Raw genomic sequence first — 16,194 nt, 5'->3', positions numbered from 1 at the left:
GCCGATGAAGTTGGCCGGCCTCTGCCTTGAAGCAAAACACGGCCAGCCGATGAAGTTGGCCAGCCTTTGCCGTTCAGTGGAGGTTGGTGGAGGGAGTGCGGTGGTGCTGGCCACTTGGAAGGCGGGCTCGGACCTACCTACCTGTCTCCCTCCCAACCTATTGCCTTTGCCTGTCACTGTACATACCCACTCCCTTAATTTTTCCAAACCCCAATTTAGCCCCAACTTATTTATTTTTACTTTTATGTTTACTTCCCCTCTATAAATCGTCCCCTAACCCCCTTTATCGTCCTTGTTCGGCTAACCTATTCTGTCACCTAGCCTACTCCCAACCCCTACGTTCCCTTCCCGGAGGGGAACAAGGGAGAGCTAGCGTCCTGTGTCGAGGCCCACCGAAGCCTCAGAATGGCCTCCCCAGAGTTCGGCGATCTATAACCAAAGTGGGTCCAGCGGCCCACAACGAGAGCGTGGGGATGGATGGTGCGGAGGGGTACATCTCCTAATCTACCCTAACCATTTAACTGTTAAACTACCCCGGGGCTTTCAACAAGCGCCTCTCGCTTAAACTATTGGTTCTAACAACCCAGATTCCCGTCGCCTGTGTTGGTGTCCTCACAATTTCGGGCCTCGCCCCCCCAATTTTCTCTCTGTGCCCTCACACGGTCTCCTGGCTGGGACACGTGGCTCCCTTTGGCAGGCACGACCCTCTGCCGAATCTCCCGCTATGGCACGCCCGGGCACTACACTGCCTCCGAGCTTACCAGCTCCCTAACACCGGGGAGTGCCCCCCATGGCACCTCCCCTGAAACGCACACGTGGCAGGCCGGCCTCCCGGGCCCCTTTCCGAGGGTCACCCATGCCCACAACACTGCCCACGCGGCTAATGGCGCCCCGGGCCCCCGCACCAAGCAGGCGCACCCGTGCCCACTACGCTATCCCGGCCCCCCATGGGCCCTTGGCCTACCACGGCCGACTAGCCTGGTGCCCGGGGTACCCACTCAGCGATACTCACCTTTCGCAGCCACGCTCCCAAGCCCGTCAACAGGGCTCCTGCACCCCTCCAAATGGGTCTCGAGCCTACTTTCCCACCAACAGCAAAACGACCTCCATTTTTCAATTTGACTAACCCAGATAACTCACTTTATACTGACCCCGGGGTCCCTTGGGCGGGAGTCACTCCTCCCCCCAATCACTCATCGCACCATGCATTCCCCATTCGCTCCATACACACAGACCCGCTGGCCTCACTCACTCACCATGTACTCACCTCACAACTCTTCAACACACACACCGCTGAACTCTGCCATCCTCCTAACTACATCCCCTAACTAACTCGTGCTCCCACGTCGTCCCTTAAACTATAGCACGTTCCTTTTAACACTACGTAGCTAAACTACGTCCCCGCTACACATCCACAAGTCTGTCACTGTCTCCTAACTCAAAAATTCATTTTATTTCCCAACCTAAAGCTCACTAAATCCCTCTACCTAATCCATTCCACGGACTCCATGAGGACTTACCCCTGCCCCATGAAGTCGGTCTAACTAAGCTAACCCTTCCCCCTAACTAGTTTCCATCCTGTGCCCTGGGTGTCAAGGGGGTCTTTCACCCTTTGCCCAGGAATCCTGTGCACCCGAAAGTGAGGCTTGTTTCTTTTTTTATTTTATTTTTTTTTCATGCGCAGCACCTGCGCGGCAACTCATAGCTCGCGCACTTTGCACCTGCCCGTGACGTCATGCAGCTGCACGTGTTCCTCGTCCCTCCTTGGACGGTTCCATCCAGCAGAGATACCCCTCCTGCCGGATTCCAACCCCACGTGCAGCCATGGCGTCACCGTGCGCATAAAAAAAAACACAAGCCCCACGTCTCGAGGGGTTCCCCACGCGAACACATGTGCTTTGCCCGTTGGAGCTTAACACACACGATCGCGTGGAGAACCCGTCCGGTCCAAATCCGTAGTCCTGCCTAAACTTTGTCCGTCCGCGGGATCGGCAAATCCACCGCGTGCGTTTCCGGACCGGGACTTCACTCTCGCAAGCGAGCACGTGGCGGTCTCGTGCGTTGCACAGCACGAACCTCGTGCTCACTGCTGGGTGAACCCGGCACGGTCCCCGAAACAACTACAGCCGCTACTCGGCTTTCTTTCTTCTGTCGCCGTCTCCGTCTCCATTCCACACACGCATACCTGCGTGTTACGACGCACACAGTCCACTCCATCACATTCACACCGGGAGACGCGGCTGCGTGCTCCCGCATGCCAACCGACATCTCCCTCACATACCGCTCTCTCACACACACGGTCTCCCTTGCACACAGCGACCTTGCACACGGCCGTTCACTCACGCACGGTGCCTCACCACTCACACAAACCATACTACTTACACACGCGGGGGCACTCACCCGCGGTGCCTCATCCACACTCCGTGCTTCACTCACACACGCGGGGGAACTCACCCGCGGTGCCTCACTCATACTGGCCGTTTCATCCACACACACGGCCTCACTCACACACGGTGCCTCACCCACACACGCGGGGGCACTCACCCGCGGTGCCTCATCCACACACCGTCCCTCACTCACACACGCGGGGGCACTCACCCGCGGTGCCTCATCCACACACGGCGTGCTGGGAAGCACACACTCCGGCACACTCGCCACCACACCACTCACACACGGGGTCGCTTCCACACACGGGGACGCACTCACACCTTGCACCACACACACAGGGACAACCACACTGGGGATTCGTGTCCCCACAAGGCTCCCTGGTCACGGCCTTCATGCCCGCCTGCAGGCATCGGCCCATGTTCTGCGTCTCACCCCGTAGCTTTTTCGTTTCTTCCTTCATGTTTGTTTCCATTTTAGTTTTCATGCGTTTTATTTCGTTTGTGAATGTATCCATTTTTTTCGTTCATTTGTTTGTTCATGCCTTTCATTTCGTTTTTTATTTCCGCATTCATTTGTGCCAGCATGGTGAATAGCTGGGCCATGTCGGATGCACTCAAGTGAGCCGTTTCGGCAGGGGTTGGGGAAGGGTCTTGGTGGAGAGGGGGGGGGGGAGGTGTCATACACCGCGGCCGCTGCCGCACCCACCTCGGGCCCTGGGTTCAGTTGGGCGAGTCCGTGTTCCTGCACAATCAACATTTCCTGCTCGGGGATTCCATCCTGGACCATGGATCCTACACATTCTACATCCACTTCTAATACCCCCGGCTCCCGCTCGCCTTGAGACGCCATCTTGCTTCTCGTGAAGGGTTAATTTGCTCGCTCGTAATTTGGAGGGAATCGGGGGTCGCTTCTCTCACCCCTGGACCGATTCCCGTGAATTTAGCCGGAGACAGGAGAGCCCGTTTTCCTGTTCTCCGATACCAGTGCCGCGAGGAGGGCGATGAGTTTATATCGCACGACCTGACACCAGTGTTGCGGTATTCGCGCCCGCCGGCGTGCTGACGGCCACGTAACTCGAATCGCGGCACGTCGCCCACCGGACGGACAATCCAGTCGTGACCCTCTCGGACTAACGCCGGGAACCAGTCACGGGTGGACCTTTCGGTCTCACCGCGATCGAGCCAATCAGCCCCCGCCTGGGATAGGGTTGCTCGCCAAATTCGACCTACCTAAGTACCCACGCGGAGGGTAGACCGGGCGATCGCACCTCGCCGCAGGTCGACTTCGGACACGGGCCACTTAAGCGACCCGTTCCGTACTATCAGAATAACCGAGCGGTGTTATCGTCGACCTCGACGGTTCGATTAATTATCGGGCGTATTCAGCCCACTACCAACCCTTTACGTGAAGCAAGATGAGGATTCAATGGGAGAAATGACGAAGCGAAGCGGGAAACAGTTCAACACAAAAGCACATTTATTCGCGGCACACGGGAAGCACACATATACAATTCCACCAAATGCACACAGAAAAGACACAATGCAATTTACACAAAAAGCAAATGTAAAAGCGAAAACACAATGCAGAGCTAATACCGACTACCGAGCACACGGCAACACTTATACAATTCTACCTCACAGACGGCGCCGACAACACATACCCAAAACCAAGGAAAAGAATACCCCCAAGAATGAGGCGGGCCTGAGGCCGAGACCGGGTCGCGCCTACCCGTCTGGTGATGAGACGCGGAGCGGCGATGGCGCCCCAACCCCGCGGGCCTCGCGGGCAGTGTCTGGTAGGGGGTGGGAAAGGGGCCCCCTTGGTCGCACTATCTCAGCGCGGGGGGAAACAGGAGGGGGTTGCTGATGCTCGGGGTATAGAGGATCTTTATTTTCCCTGGTGTGCGTCTCCACCTCGGCCAGGTCGCGCTGTCGGCCTCCCTCGGGTGCAGCTCCCTGCACGACGCGAGCACCCCCTCGTCTGGTGTCGCCGCCTTTCCACAGCTCGTCCCCTCCGTTCCGACTCCAACGCACACGACGAGCAGCTCCACCGCCCGCGAAGTCTTGACCCTCTGCTTCCGACTCTCCTACTCTCCGCCTCTGGACTCTCCGACTCTCCTCTTCTTGACTCTCCGACCCTCCTCTTCTTGACTCTCCGACCGACTCTTCTTGACTGACGAACACGGTCCTTTTATCCCCCCGTAGCTTCGCCTTTGACCCCCTCCCTTTGACCTTTCACCTCGCTCCCCATTGGCCCGAGAAAAAGTGGGCGTGAAGGCTTTTTGATCCACAAATTTGCATATATCGATCGTCCTGGAGGCGGGGCCAAATCGTCCCTCGCTCACCGATTGGACGGCAAAAAGTGGGCGTGTGTCGTTTTTGATCCGTTTTTGAAGCACAAAATCCGTGATTTTGTACACGCTGTTCGACGCGCGCCCTGCACGAGTCCAACACCGGTACCCACAGCGGGGCAAGAACGGTGGCGATGCTACGGTTGCGAGGTGTGACGTGAAGGTCGTGGCGGTTGTGGTGAAGCGGCGTTGTGGTTGGTGGTTGATGTTGTGGTTGTGGTGGTAATCATGGCGGTTGGTCCAAAATAAAGATAGTAAAGGAAAAACGGCTATCCTGAAGAGTCGCAGCTCGCATAAATGACATGTATTCCCACTAGACAACGGGTTTGGGCCTAACTACACATATACTTGCCGAGATACCTCACCTAAGGGACCTGAATGGTGGTTTGCGAATTTGGTAACCACAACACTGGGTTAGTCAAATTGAAATATGGAGGTCGTTTTGTTGTTGGTGGGAAAGTAGGCTCGAGACCCATTTGGAGGGGTGCAGGAGCCCTGTTGACGGGCTTGGGAGCGTGGCTGCGAAAGGTGAGTATCGCTGAGTGGGTACCCCGGGCACCAGGCTAGTCGGCCGTGGTAGGCCATGGGCCCATGGGGGGCCGGGATAGAGTAGTGGGCACGGGTGCGCCTGCTTGGTGCGGGGGCCCGGGGCGCCATTAGCCGCGTGGGCAGTGTTGTGGGCACGGGTGACCCTCGGAAAGGGGCCCGGGAGGCCGGCCTGCCACGTGTGCGTTTCAGGGGAGGTGCCATGGGGGGCACTCCCCGGTGTTAGGGAGCTGGTAGGCTCGGAGGCAGTTTAGTGCCCAGGGGTGCCATAGCGGGAGAATCGGCAGAGGGTCGTGCCTGCCAAAGGGAGCCACGTGTCCCAGCCAGGAGACCGTGTGAGGGCACGGAGAGAAAATTGGGGGGCGAGGCCCGAAATTGTGAGGACACCAACACAGGCGACGGGAATCTGGGTTGTTAGAACCAATAGTTTAAGCGAGAGGCGCTTGTTGAAAGCCCCGGGGTAGTTTAACAGTTAAATGGATAGGGTAGATAAGGAGATGTACTCCTCCGCACCATCCATCCCCTCGCTGTCGTTGTGGGCCGCTGGACCCACTTTGGGTTAGATCGCCGAACTCTGGGGAGGCCATTCTGAGGCTTCGTTGGGCCTCGACACAGGACGTTAGCTCTCCCTTATTCCCCTCCGGGAAGGGAACGTAGGGGTTGGGAGTAGGCTAGGTGACAGAATAGGTTAGCCGAACAAGGACGATAAAGGGGGTTAGGGGACGATTTATAGTGGGGAAGTAAAAATAAAAACAACAAAAAAATTAAGGGGGCTAAATTGGGGTTTGACAAATTAAGGGAGTGGGTATGTACAGTGACAGGCAAAGGCGATAGGTGGGAGGGAGACAGGTAGGTAGGTCCGAGCCCGCCTTCCAAGTGGCCAGCACCACCGCACTCCCTCCACCAACCTCCACTGAACGGCAAGAGCTGGCCAACTTCATCGGCTGGCCGTGTTTTGCTTCAAGGCGGAGGCCGGCCAACTTCGTCTGCAGCTGCTGTGCTGCAAGGCCTGTGCCGGCTGGATCGTCTGCAGCTGCTGTGCTGCAAGGCCTGTGCCGGCCAGTTCATCTGCTGGCTGTTTTTTTTCAAGGCCTGTGCCGGCCAGTTCATCTGCCGGCTGTGTTTGCCTGCAACGGCCTGGTTCTGTGGGCTGAGTTTGCCTGCAGCGGCCTTCTTCTGCGGGCTGTGTTTGCCTGCTTGCCTTTGCCATGCCATGCCCACTGCCCACGTTCACCAGCCCCGTTCAATTTTTGCTTTGCCCCCCCCCCGTTCATTTCCATGTGCGCCAGGATCGTAAAAGCAACAATTTGCAAGCTGCGAGAACTGCCCTGTTGGCGGCTACAACACGGGCCTGCAGTGGCGGCCCGTGCACCGTGTTTGTGTCCATGCATGCATCCATTCGTTGTGCTCATTGCGTGTGCCACTTGAGCTGGCACGGAGACTGCGTTTGTGCAGCCCATGCACCGTTGTGGTTCACTGCGTTCAGTTCAAAAGGGAAGGCCTTGGACTGCGTGTGAGCAGCCAGCCACGTTCCCTGTCACCTGCATTGTTTTGAGCCAGAGACTGCATGCGGGCAGCCTGGCTCCCTGCTAACTGCTTTTCTTTTGCAGAGTTCAGTGATCCTGGGCCATGGTTTAGTGTAAAATTTGTAAGTTAAGGTTAAGATGTACTGTACATATGAGTGCGCCCCCGGCATGTCTGTCTAGCGCCGGCAATTTTATTTAAGTCGTCCGTGTGAGTGAGTTTGTTTAGATAGTTACGCAGCCCTCAGGTTATTTATTTTGGGGACACGAATACCATGAATGTCGCACTCAGGGATCCGTAGGTAAAATGTACTAGGGGAAAACTACACATGATGGCACACGAAAATTTGACGACTCGGGACGAGTCTGTAAAAAGGGGAGGGAGTAGTGTTGTGGTTACCAAATTCGCAAACCACCATTCAGGTCCCTTAGGTGAGGTATCTCGGTAAGTGCATGTGTAGTTAGGCCCAAACCCTTTGTCTAGTGGGAATACATGTCATTTATACGTGCTGCGACTCTTCAGGATAGCCGTTTTTCTTTTACTATCTTTATTTTGGACCAACCGCCATGATTACAACCACAACCACCGCTTCACCACAACCGCCACGACCTTCACGTCACACCTCGCAACCGTAGCATCGCCACCGTTCTTGCCCCGCTGTGGGTACCGGTGTTGGACTCGTGCAGGGCGCGCGTCGAACAGCGTGTACAAAATCACGGATTTTGTGCTTCAAAAACGGATCAAAAACGACACACGCCCACTTTTTGCCGTCCAATCGGTGAGCGAGGGGCGATTTGGCCCCGCCTCCAGGACGATCGATATATGCAAATTTGTGGATCAAAAAGCCTTCACGCCCACTTTTTCTCGGGCCAATGGGGAGCGAGGTGAAAGGTCAAAGGGAGGGGGTCAAAGGCGAAGCTACGGGGGGATAAAAGGACCGTGTTCGTCAGTCAGGGGAGAGTCCAAAGAAGAGAGTCGAGAGTCTGTCAGAGAGTCCAGAGTCGAGAGTCGGAGAGTCCAGAGGCGGAGAGTAGGAGAGTCGGAAGCAGAGGGTCAAGACTTTGCGGGCGGTGGAGCTGCTCGTCGTGTGCGTTGGAGTCGGAACGGAGGGGACGAGCTGTGGAAAGCGGCGACACCAGACGAGGGGGTGCTCGCGTCGTGCAGGGAGCTGCACCCGAGGGAGGCCGACAGCGCGACCTGGCCGAGGTGGAGACGCACACCAGGGATAATAAAGATCCTCTATACCCCGAGCATCAGCAACCCCCTCCTGTTTCCCCCCGCGCTGAGATAGTGCGACCAAGGGGGCCCCTTTCCCACCCCCTACCAGACACTGCCCGCGAGGCCCGCGGGGTTGGGGCGCCATCGCCGCTCCGCGTCTCATCACCAGACGGGTAGGCGCGACCCGGTCTCGGCCTCAGGCCCGCCTCATCCTTGAGGGTATTTCTTTTCCTTGGTTTTGGGTATGTGTTGTCGGCGCCGTCTGTGAAGTAGAATTGTATAAGTGTTGCCGTGTGCTCGGTAGTCGGTATTAGCTCTGCATTGTGTTTTCGCTTTTATATTTGACTTTTGTGTAAATTGCATTGTGTCTTTTCTGTGTGCTTTTGGTGGAATTGAATATGTGTGCTTCCCGTGTGCCGTGAATAAATGTGCTTTGTGTTGAACTGTTTCCCGCTTCGCTTCGTCATTTCTCCCATTGAATCCTCATCTTGCTTCACGTAAAGGGTTGGTAGTGGGCTGAATACGCCCGATAATTAATCGAACCGTCGAGGTCGACGATAACACCGCTCGGTTATTCTGATAGTACGGAACGGGTCGCTTAAGTGGCCCGTGTCCGAAGTCGACCTGCGGCGAGGTGCGATCGCCCGGTCTACCCTCCGCGTGGGTACTTAGGTAGGTCGAATTTGGCGAGCAACCCTATCCCACGCGGGGGCTGATTGGCTCGATCGCGGTGAGACCGAAAGGTCCACCCGTGACTGGTTCCCGGCGTTAGTCCGAGAGGGTCACGACTGGATTGTCCGTCCGGTGGGCGACGTGCCGCGATTCGAGTTACGTGGCCGTCAGCACGCCGGCGGGCGCGAAATCCGCAACAATATATACATATATATATATATATATATACATATATATATATACATATATACATATATATATATATACATATATATACATATATACATATATATATATATATATATTTATATATATATATATATATATATATATATATATATATATACATACATATATATATATATATATATATATATATATATATATATATATATATATATATATATATATATATATATATATATACACACATACACACACACACACACACACACACACACACACACACACACACACACACACACACTACAGAGGGATATCATGACCCTTCCTGTCTCGGAATCATGTTTCCATTGGGAGTGGGTATACGAGTACTGATAAATGTATTTTTCTAATTTTCTGAGGCTTGTTTGTTTGTTTATTTTATTTTTACAAGAGTCTCAGCTCATGAAGCTAAATAACCAAGGGCAACAAGTTCACAAACTACAAAAGGGTATTTTTTTGTGGGGGGGAGGAAGGAGTGTAGGGTAGACATGCACAAGCAGGAATAAAATAATAACCATAGTAATAGCCTCGAGAGGAAAAGAATCAGCATTTGCACGGGTGAGCGTGTGAGGTAGTGATGGGCAACATATTTGAGAGATTGACATGAGGACGAAACAGACAAGGTCGACAGCTTATTATTCCCGCGCTTTCGAAGAAAAGTGGGAATATTGTGATTGTCTCCGCCGTCCGTCTGTCCGTCCGTCCGTCTTACCCTGTAACTCCTCCAACACCGTTTTAAATAGGAACTTGAAACTTTGGGACATAGTGGATATATGTATGGGGAAGTGCACAACACTTTCGGATTTTTGATATGACCCAGAAGGGTTGGGGTCATGGGGGTCGATTAAAAAAAAAAAAAAAATTGTCTTGTAGCTTTTTAAATAAAACAGTCATGAGTTATACATTTAACAACATATTTTTTGAAACACATGATGATCAGAGGGTGCTTGGGGGGCAGGGGGTGCTTAGCGGATAGGGGGTCAAAATAGCTCCTCCTACACCGTTTGAGATAGGAACTTGAAACTTTGGGACATAGTAGATATATGTATGGGGAAGTCCACAACACTGTCGGATTTTTGATATGACCCCTCGGGGCCAGGCCAGAGGGGTGGGGTCATGGGGGCTGATTTTTTTTAAAGTGTATTTACCATTCTACATGGTAAATTATTTTATAAAGAACTTACTTATGTGGCCTCATGAGTGACAAACAGTCACAGGTTTTTTACTGTATTTATCTAATTGATTATGAATAATTATAATTAATATAATACACAGTTCATTCCTATGATGAAATTGATGCACAGTTCAATATTGCTGGACAGTGTTAAATTAATGTTTCATGAAATGTTGACATGCTTGCAATGATTTCTGATTTCGTAAACATAGTAAGTCTTTGGTCATAAGGCACATCAAATAGAAAAGAATAGTCAATCCATTTTGCAAGATAAAATTTCACCAAGCGTTAATGGGACAAGGCAGTGCGCGCAGGAATATACGATGGTGTGCCATCGACAACGTAGTTCTAGTTTTCTTTGTTGTCAAGGCATGTCTTATTATGACTTGTGGTGTTATAGTGGTGCTATATGAAAAATGCTTCCCCTGCACCCCCCCTCCCCCGCCCGAGTACAGCCACCAGTTTTCAACTCATTCCGTTTCGCGGTTTGTTAATATTGTGTTATTTCACTTTGTTTTGCTTGTTTTTGTGTCTTTCAGAATCCTCAAGCTAATCTGTAAGATTATTTATTTATTACTTTTTCATCTCTGGTCACTTTCTTGGCTTGACCCCAGAGTCTCCTTTTCTTCATTCCAGTAAATGTGTTGTTCCAACACCTTGTTGTTCTGCTTTGGTCACTCGTGTGCAGTACAATTTGGACAACGGTGTCATGTTTGTTCCAATACAAGGTTCATGATGTACTTTTTAATTTGAGAGGAAATGTTTCTTTTGTGTTGAGGATTAAAAAGAAAAAAAAGTTACAATTTTGCTTCTGATCGTTTTTTCAGTTGCTATTAAGCTACTTGTGTTTTGGCATATGACCGTGCCACTTTGAGGGCTGCTGTCCAATTACGTGCTCTGGGGTGCAGAACTCTCCTCAGATGCTGCGGTGATCATTTCATCCACGGGAGATGTGCCAAGCGTGCCAGCTCCTGGCTTAGAGAGTGATGTGAAGGAAGTGCCGTACCAGACAGCAGACGCAACACACAAAGAACATGAAATGAAAACATCGCAAGGTGAGGGTTCCATTTGGCCGGTGACGATGCAGTTGTGGTGGGAATTTAGAGGGATACTTGGATTTGTTGTGAGATGTAAAGGTTATTTGGAGGCTGAACAAATCTTTGATCCTTTTTGATTTGTTCATTTATTTTTCTCTGCTCTTTTAGCTGTACCCACTTGCTGTTTAGCTGTTTAGCTGTACCCACTTGGCAGAGTCCTTGGGTGATCGCAGCAAGCATGATAGCCTTGTCTCATTGAAGATTGGGTGTGTGTGTATGTTATCTGGCTTGTTAAAAAAACAAAAAAACCAATGAAGTCACTTCTGCTTGTTCGATGAACCAGATGATGGCCTTGCACACATATGGCCCTCCCAGTTTACACATCTAGCTGTTGTGGTTCTCGAGAATTGAGCAGCTGAATGCATGTTGTGCAAGAATGTATGACCATAATGTGATTCTCAAAACCTCAAACCCATGGCTTGCTATTGAATAGCAAGATTATAGCATGCACAGTGTTGTAAATAAAAGGAACTCTCCCTTGATCTGCATGAGGGTCACTCCATACCACTTCAACACAGCACTTTCCTCACCATTTCCAAATTCCTTGCAAATTGGTACACTGAAAGTTGTTGTTGATGCACTTTGCTCTGCCAAATATTCAGCATCGTTGGTTAATTGGTTCCCGAGATATGAACTTTCAAATATGGCAGCATTGTTGACTGACCATGACAAATGCTCCACAGATTTTACAGCACCTAGGATAGAACAGACTCTGTCACAGGTGATGTTTCATCCTTAACTTCGAGACTTAAAATACCATAAGTCTAGCATCTGGCCTTGCTCTCCAAACTGTCTGCCTGTGGAATCCAAGGCCAACTCCAATCTTAGATCACTGACTTCCTCCACTCTAGCCAACGTGTCTCTCTCAACGGAATCCTTCATTCTCCTCTCCCTGTCATGGCTGGAGTGCCCCCAAGGCAGTTCTAGGCCCCACTCTATTCCTAATCTCCATCAGTGATCTCTTTATCTATTCGCTGATGACTCCATCCTCTGCTGTGACTTCCATCATCCTTCAGACAGGCAGGCTGCAGCCTCTTTCCCTCTCTTCAGACCATGGAAAAAAAATTAAAAGTTTCTCTACTACTTGGGAGATGTCTTTTAATCATGAGAACTCCGACGCACTAACTCTCTCCAAAAGGACTGTACCACAAACCCTGCCATTTACTTTTGCAACAACCCTTTCAAAAAAGTTCAGTCACAGATCCTCCATCGTGCAATGTCCTTCCTTGGCACAGCTGAGCTTCTATCCACTTGCGAGGCTTTCATCCACAGCTTAATGGAGTACCCCTGCTCCCTCAACTGCTCCCCCCTCTGGGCTCGTGCCCCTGCGTCACCTTTCTCGGCTTGACGCCGTGCAAACCAAGTCTTTGAAGATCCTTGGAATCTCTCGCGATGAAGCTGAGTCGATGGGCCTCTAACTTCTTTAGTCCGAGTTTGCAATCGGAATGACCTGGAGTTGTTGTATAGGTGTTCACAAGCAGTCATGTAAGACACACTCCTGTAACCCAAGGCAGTGGCATCTTGCCACACCACTGCTGCCTCAATTCCCTGAACGGTGTATGGATAAGGCCTGTTGCCAAGCTGGTTGTATGATTTGTAAGCCAGCAGGTGTGGTTTGTCTATCAGTTTATGTAGTGTTGGCTGCAGATGAGCTTGCAATGTGAGTTGAAGCAGACTTTTAAAATACATGTCATGTTTGCATCATATCGTTGGGAAGGGCACCAAATTCTTGTTGGATTTTTCTGAGCAACACCGTCAATATGCCAACATTCCCCACGACTGACAGTGGACCTTCCAAATTTTACTTTCGCCCGGGCAAGAAAGAGATGTGTGGGTCTCTGTGACAGAAAAATATTGGAAATAATTTGCGCCCCATGGTGTACGAGGTCGGTTCAATGGTCAACCTTCTGAGTATGTTGTCGCGAATATCTTGACAGTGATTTTTCTGTTTCATTATAAAAGTAGAGTTGCAAAGCATTCTGAAAATGTCTGCATTGGCTATTTGTCTCAGACACCAAAAAATGACTGTGAAAGACCAGTCAACAATGTAGCCATCTTTCAAATGTCATATCTTGGGAACAATTTGGCTCGTATTACACTTGGATTTTTTTTCTTCAACCCTGTTTCTCATTGCAGACCCAATGCAGAGGCTGAATGCAGCATTGGAGCGGTGTATGACTGTCACACAGGAGGCGGTTGCAGCCCAGGATGTTGCGGTGGGCACTGTGCAGAACCATGCACAGTGCATTAGGGACATGCTGGAACAGAAACAGGTTTGTATGATATCTCGTGCAGTTATTGGGCCCCCCGTGCCTGGTGTTGGCTTAATGGTTAGGGTGGTGGGCTTGGGATCAAAGGATCCTGAGTTCAAATCCCACTCGGATGTTGAATTAATACCATGTGGGATTGACTCTGCCTGTCATCCTTCCGAGGTGAGCAAAATGAGTGCCAGCTTGCTGGTATAATGTGTCGGAGTGGCGACCCATCCAGGATTGTACCCAATAGCCAAGGAAACTGCTCAGGCAGCACCAATGCTCTGCACAGTATGGTTCCAATGGATGGATGGATTAGCCCTTGTTGGACTTGGTCCGAAATGGGGGCTTATGGATTTGGTCTCCACTTTCGTGCGTGCGCGCTCGCAACCATATCTTGGACATATATGGACTGATTTTATTCGTACTTGGCACAAAGACAATCATTGATGGTGTGTGTGTGTGTGTGTGTGTGTGTGTGTGTGTGTGTGTGTGTGTGTGTGTGTGTGTGTGTGTGTGTGTGTGTGTGTGTGTGTGTGTGTGTGTGTGTGTGTGTGTGTGTGTGTGTAGTTACGGTTCTGGGAACCGTATGCATACAACAGACAGTTGTCCCGAGTTAGTTATGCCATTAGTATACATGCAGATAGATCCCTTCCTCGTGTGTAGTGGGAAGACACGGGGGGTGCGTTGCGATGGGCTTTGAGTTTGGTTGATAAATCATTTTCTCCCCTTTTTTATTTTATTTCCCCTTTTATTTGAACCACGATACCTTCATACGTAGCGAAACGGGAAAACAGTTCACACAATGCACATTTATTTCCCGGCACACGGAAAGCACGTATATACAGCCATACAGTCAAAATGCACATAAAGCAACCAAAACAATAAAAGCAACAACGACGCAGAGTTAATGCAGACTACGCGCACACACAGCAACACTTATACAGTTTTACTTCACAGACGGCGCCAACACACATTTACACAAAAGCAAAAGAAAGAAGCCGCCCTCATAGACAAGGAGGCAGACAGGCCCGTAGGCCAAATGTGAGCGGGACCGAGAGGAGCGGCCAGGTCCGCGAGACCAGGGGGGGCGGTGGGGGGGGGGGTTCCTACCCGCGTCCTCGTGACGCGTTGGCGGGTGTGCCGCAAATGTGGCCGTGCGGCTGTGCCCCCACTCCGTGCTCCTTGGCGGGTTTCGTTGGCACCACGTGTGGGGGGGGGGGTGGGAACGGGGCCCCCTTTTGCACTATCTCAGCGAAGGGGAAAGGGAGATTGTTGATGCCCTGGGGGAGGGGAGTGGCTGGCTGGCTTGGGTCCCGCGATGAGACGAGCGATCCCACACCGCAACCTCGTCGCCGACCGCCGTCCTTCTTGCCTCGGACCCGAGCTCTCTTGCCTGCAGTTCCACCGCTCTCACTCGCCTCAACTTCACCAATGCAACGCATCCCCAACAGCCACTTCTCGACGACCCTCTCCAGGCAACTCCAGAACTCAACTCTTCCTGCAACTCTTCTCAGCTCTGCACTCTCCTCACCCGACCGACTCGACTCTGCCGCTCTTTGCCTTGCGCTTGCCTTTTTATCGGCGGGCAGGAGAAGTATATATGCAAATTTTAGGATCAGAACGCGATTGGAGGCGGGGCCACGCCCCCCCCCCCCCGGTCAGTCATTGCTCGGGCAAAAATGGGCATGAACGATCCTAAAATTTTAGGATCCTCCTGATCCTAAAATTTGCATATACAGACTTCACATACACACGCTTGGGGGCGGGGCCAAGCCGCCCCGCACTCGCTAATTGGCTGGAGGAGAAGTGGGCGTGTAGCATTTTTGATCCAAATTTTCCCCTCAGAAAGGCCGCCATTTGCGCTCGCGGCTCGGTGCACTCAGCATCAAACGCCGAACGGGCCCAAGCCAGCCCGACGTTCAGTGTTCACAGGTGGTGCGGGAATGGCCGTAGAAGGAGAGAGGTGAAGGTGATGGAGGGTTTTCGGTGGTGGTTTGATGGTTATGGTGCTGTTTGGGAATGGCGGTGATGCGATGATGTGGGAGTGTAGATTGTGGCGGTGGCGTGGTTGTTGTGTGATAGCGGTTGAGACGTGGTTGGTTCAAAACAAGGATAGAACAGAAAAAATGGCTAACTCAAAGCGTCGCAGCCCGGATGAATCACATAAATTCCCTCTATACAACGGGTTTGGGCTAACTACACATGTACTTAGAGATATCTCACCTGCGGGCCCTTTATGGTGTAATGCGAATTTCCACAGACGTAACACTAGATATTTATATAGTTATGTGCCACTTTACGACGTTTCAGTCAAATACGGACCGCATATACGACGATGGTCCCATAAGATTATAATGGAGCTGAAAAATTCCTATCGCCTTGTGATGTCGTAGCGCTGTCAGTCGTATAAAAGTACAATATAGCACATACAATTACTGTATGTACAGTACATAATACTTGATATTGATAATAAACGACTACAGTGTGGCCCCGTTATAACGTGATCGTTGAGGTCCATAAAATGTCATTGCGATCGTCGTGGGGTCGCGCTAAATCGGGATTCAAGGAAATCGCCTTTCAAACGAACCCAATGTTGACCTAACATCCTAAAACACCCCGATTTTCACCCTATTTGACCTCTGGTCACTTTCTTTGACCTATCCCCCACCTCGTGGTCTTCTTACCCGACCACAACAATATGTACATATATATATATATATATATATATATATATATATATATATA

The 16,194-nt window shown here is 51.1% G+C and overlaps 2 protein-coding genes across 2 annotated transcripts in view; one reads left to right on the top strand and one right to left on the bottom strand.

The window, feature by feature from the left end:
- The window catches only part of IMMT (inner membrane mitochondrial protein), a 62,824-nt gene that overhangs the window by 31,847 nt on the left and 14,783 nt on the right, over nucleotides 1-16,194 (top strand). Inside the window, exons 5-6 of the mRNA XM_085848537.1 lie at nucleotides 11,006-11,152; nucleotides 13,331-13,467. Of these exons, the coding sequence (XP_085704663.1) occupies nucleotides 11,006-11,152; nucleotides 13,331-13,467 (284 nt within the window). The remainder of the gene's footprint in view (nucleotides 1-11,005; nucleotides 11,153-13,330; nucleotides 13,468-16,194) is intronic.
- Nucleotides 390-16,194, bottom strand: part of LOC147015922 (uncharacterized) — a 74,342-nt gene continuing 58,537 nt past the window's right edge. The window contains exon 2 of the mRNA XM_085848546.1: nucleotides 390-1,380. The gene's annotated coding sequence lies outside the window, so the exon portion shown is untranslated. The remainder of the gene's footprint in view (nucleotides 1,381-16,194) is intronic.

This window comes from Eptatretus burgeri, chromosome 12 (assembly GCF_056783735.1).
Source record: "Eptatretus burgeri isolate ZD-2024b chromosome 12, Ebu_testis_v1, whole genome shotgun sequence".
Lineage (NCBI taxonomy): Eukaryota > Metazoa > Chordata > Myxini > Myxiniformes > Myxinidae > Eptatretus > Eptatretus burgeri.
This window is presented reverse-complemented; position numbering and strand designations above follow the sequence as displayed.